Source organism: Otolemur garnettii, unplaced genomic scaffold (genome assembly GCF_000181295.1).
Source record: "Otolemur garnettii isolate 467f Iridium unplaced genomic scaffold, OtoGar3 scaffold00003, whole genome shotgun sequence".
In the NCBI taxonomy this organism is placed as follows: domain Eukaryota; kingdom Metazoa; phylum Chordata; class Mammalia; order Primates; family Galagidae; genus Otolemur; species Otolemur garnettii.
The window spans coordinates 41,914,973-41,917,808 of record NW_003852398.1 but is presented as its reverse complement, the minus strand read 5'-3'; the positions used below and the strand labels follow the sequence as shown (position 1 = coordinate 41,917,808).

The 2,836-nt window shown below is 36.4% G+C and overlaps 1 protein-coding gene across 1 annotated transcript in view; it reads right to left on the bottom strand.

Moving 5' to 3' along the window:
* Nucleotides 1-750: 750 nt before the first annotated feature.
* CUNH5orf15 (chromosome unknown C5orf15 homolog) overlaps nt 751-2,836 on the bottom strand; it is a 20,873-nt gene continuing 18,787 nt past the window's right edge. The window contains exon 3 of the mRNA XM_003782192.3: nt 751-1,549. Within this exon, the coding sequence (XP_003782240.1) occupies nt 1,418-1,549 (132 nt within the window). The 3' untranslated portion in view covers nt 751-1,417. The remainder of the gene's footprint in view (nt 1,550-2,836) is intronic.

The following is a 2,836-nucleotide window of genomic DNA, read 5'->3' as shown; positions in this document are numbered from 1 at the left end:
GGTGTATTTCCATTGTGCTTCCTCTCCTTATTAGGAAAGTACACTGTCCACCTGAGAGACAGGGTGGACAGCCTTCTCATCCCATCCTAAAACAAAGCATAAGCCCATTGGTTCTCCTGGGCCTTGATTAACATATATTAGAGGTTACATTTTCTAAAAAATTATAGTGACACTTGTAAGTCAACCATGGTTCAAATCACATATTTACACATTGATCAATTCTTTATGATAGAAATACAGGCAAAAATAAAGTAAATAATTTCCAGTTCTGTTAAAAAAGAGAGAGAGAAAATAAAACAAGTATGGGGAGAAAAGGTCATTACCTTTATGTACACGAACAACTTCATTCAGGTATAAGTTTCATTTGAAAGGCCTACATACAATATTATTTAAGTGATAATGTCCCCTAAGAGTTATTCAAACTTACTATAAAATAATAAAGTGAACAAATGTGATATAATATTAAACTCTGCCCATTGCTTGAAACCTTGGAGGAACCCAGGTTACAATCAATTGCTAACTAAAAGAAACTCCACATGTGTTTAATATTTTACCACAGTTTCTACCTCTAAATTTAATTTAGTAAACCAAAAAATGGTATCTCTTAACTTTTATCTATGTCCAAAGCAAACTGCAGTCTCTACTGCCAAAATGTCTAAGGGTCCTCAAACTTTTTAAACAAGGGGCCAGTTCACTGTCCCTCAGACTGTTGGAGGGCCGGACTGCAGGCCCCAGGACGAGTTGGCTACTAAGCAGGACAGGCAGCAGTGGCAAAAACACCTGGAGGGCCAGATAAATGTCCTAAGCAGGTCGCATGTGGCCCATGGGCTGTAGTTTGAGGACACCTGGGATTTATGTAATGATTACCGAAAACTGTGGTTAGATTAAGCAATATCATTACCTTAAATTATGTTTAAAGTATCTAAAATATCCAAAGCAGTTTTCTTAAAAGAAAAAATATGAACTGCGAAGCATTATCAACACATTTCCTTGTACATTACAGTTTGGGACCACAGAGAAATGTGCGCTTAAAAAAATAGTATTTGGATGGAAGAGGGTGAATCTGAGTCAGCAGTAACCAGATATGGTAGAATTTAGTTACAAGTTTGGGATCTTTTAAAAGTAGTATCACTAAATTCCAGAAGAAGTATAATAAACTAAAACAATAAAAACTAACAGTGTAAATATAAGGTATGTTTAACTCATATTTTGGACACTTGATTAAATTCAGCTCTAAAAGTATAGATAAAAAATTATAGACTCCTTGTTTGTGACATTGAATTTCCAAAGCACCAAGGCAAAAGAGAGACCATCCTCTCATTTAAGTACCAATTGCCTATGGCAAACATCTGCACAATATCTTATAAAAAGTCAAGCAAATAAAATTACATAATAAGCAAACTCCAATCACAGTGCTTTAAAAAATATAATCATTGGTGATCTTCAAAGAAGGCATTGCCTCATTAACATTCTGGTCTAGACGATGATACTCCACTGTTTTGGAACACAGGCCATCACGCCATTTCCTGCTTTGAACCAAAAGGAAAATCTGGAATAAAACAAAATTAATTAAATATGCAAAATAGAAAACAAAAAATATGGTAAACATTTTTATAGCAAGTGAAAAAATTTCTCTTCTCTGTTCCCAAATACAAAAAAAAAAAATAGTAACAACAAAAGGGTTAGTTTCCTTTCCACATTATAAACAAGGCTAGACAATGCTTCTCAAATTTTAATGTACACAGGAACTTTTGCTAAAGACTTAAGATTCCTGGGCTCTACCTTCAAACAGTGAGTTAGGACTCGGTGACCATAGCTCAGTGAGTAGAGCACTGGCCACATACACAGGGGCTGGCAGGTCAATCACAATTGCAACCAAAAAATAGCTGGTCATTGTGGTGGGTGCCTGTAGTCCCAGCTACTTGGGAGGCTGAGGCAAGAGAATCACATAGCCCAAGAGTTGGAGGTTACTGTGAGCTGTAACGCCATAGCACTCTATCAAGGGCAATATAATGAGACTCTGTCTCAAAAAAAAAAAAATTTTTAATTTAAAATAAAAAAGGTGAATTAGTATAGTCTGGTGGAGCACAGAAACTTATTTGTTCAAATTAGAGATGGCCCAAAGCTAAATACTGGGATACAATATTATTGGCATTCAAAATTCTGTTCATCTACAAATACTTATACAAAACTAGTGAACGCTAACTACAAATCACCAGAAGGGTTCATGTGTTGGCTGTTATCAGACTATCACTAGATTTACAGATTCTCAAAAGCTGAAAGGCATTTTGAAATTATCTGGTCCAGCTTCACCATTTATCATATAAGAAAATCAAGACCCCAAAAGGGAAGATGTCTTTTAGGGAATCACAAAGTAAGTTACAATATCGTTAAGAAATGAGACTTCCTGACTGCTATGTATCAAAAAGGAAATTGCATATCTGATCCCCCTCTAAGTACTTTGAAAGGCTTAACTATTCAGCTGTGGGATTACACTGTATTGAGATGCACCCTTACACTAACTCACCCAGGCCTATTTTTTGGCCTCTTTGCTTCACGGAATCCAACAAACCCATTCCAGCATAGAAATTTTCATCACAATATTATTTCTGAAACAAAATTTAGAAACCATCTAAATGACCAATTGCAAAATAGCCAAATCAATTACGCACCTATTAAATCATGGGGTTTTTTTGTTTTTTTTTCTTTTGTGAGACAGAGCCTCAAGCTGTCACCCTGGGTAGAATGCTGAAGCATCACAGCTCACAGCAACCTCCAACTCCTGGGCTCAAGCGAGTCTCCTGCCTCAGCCTCCCAAGTAGCTGGGACTACAGGC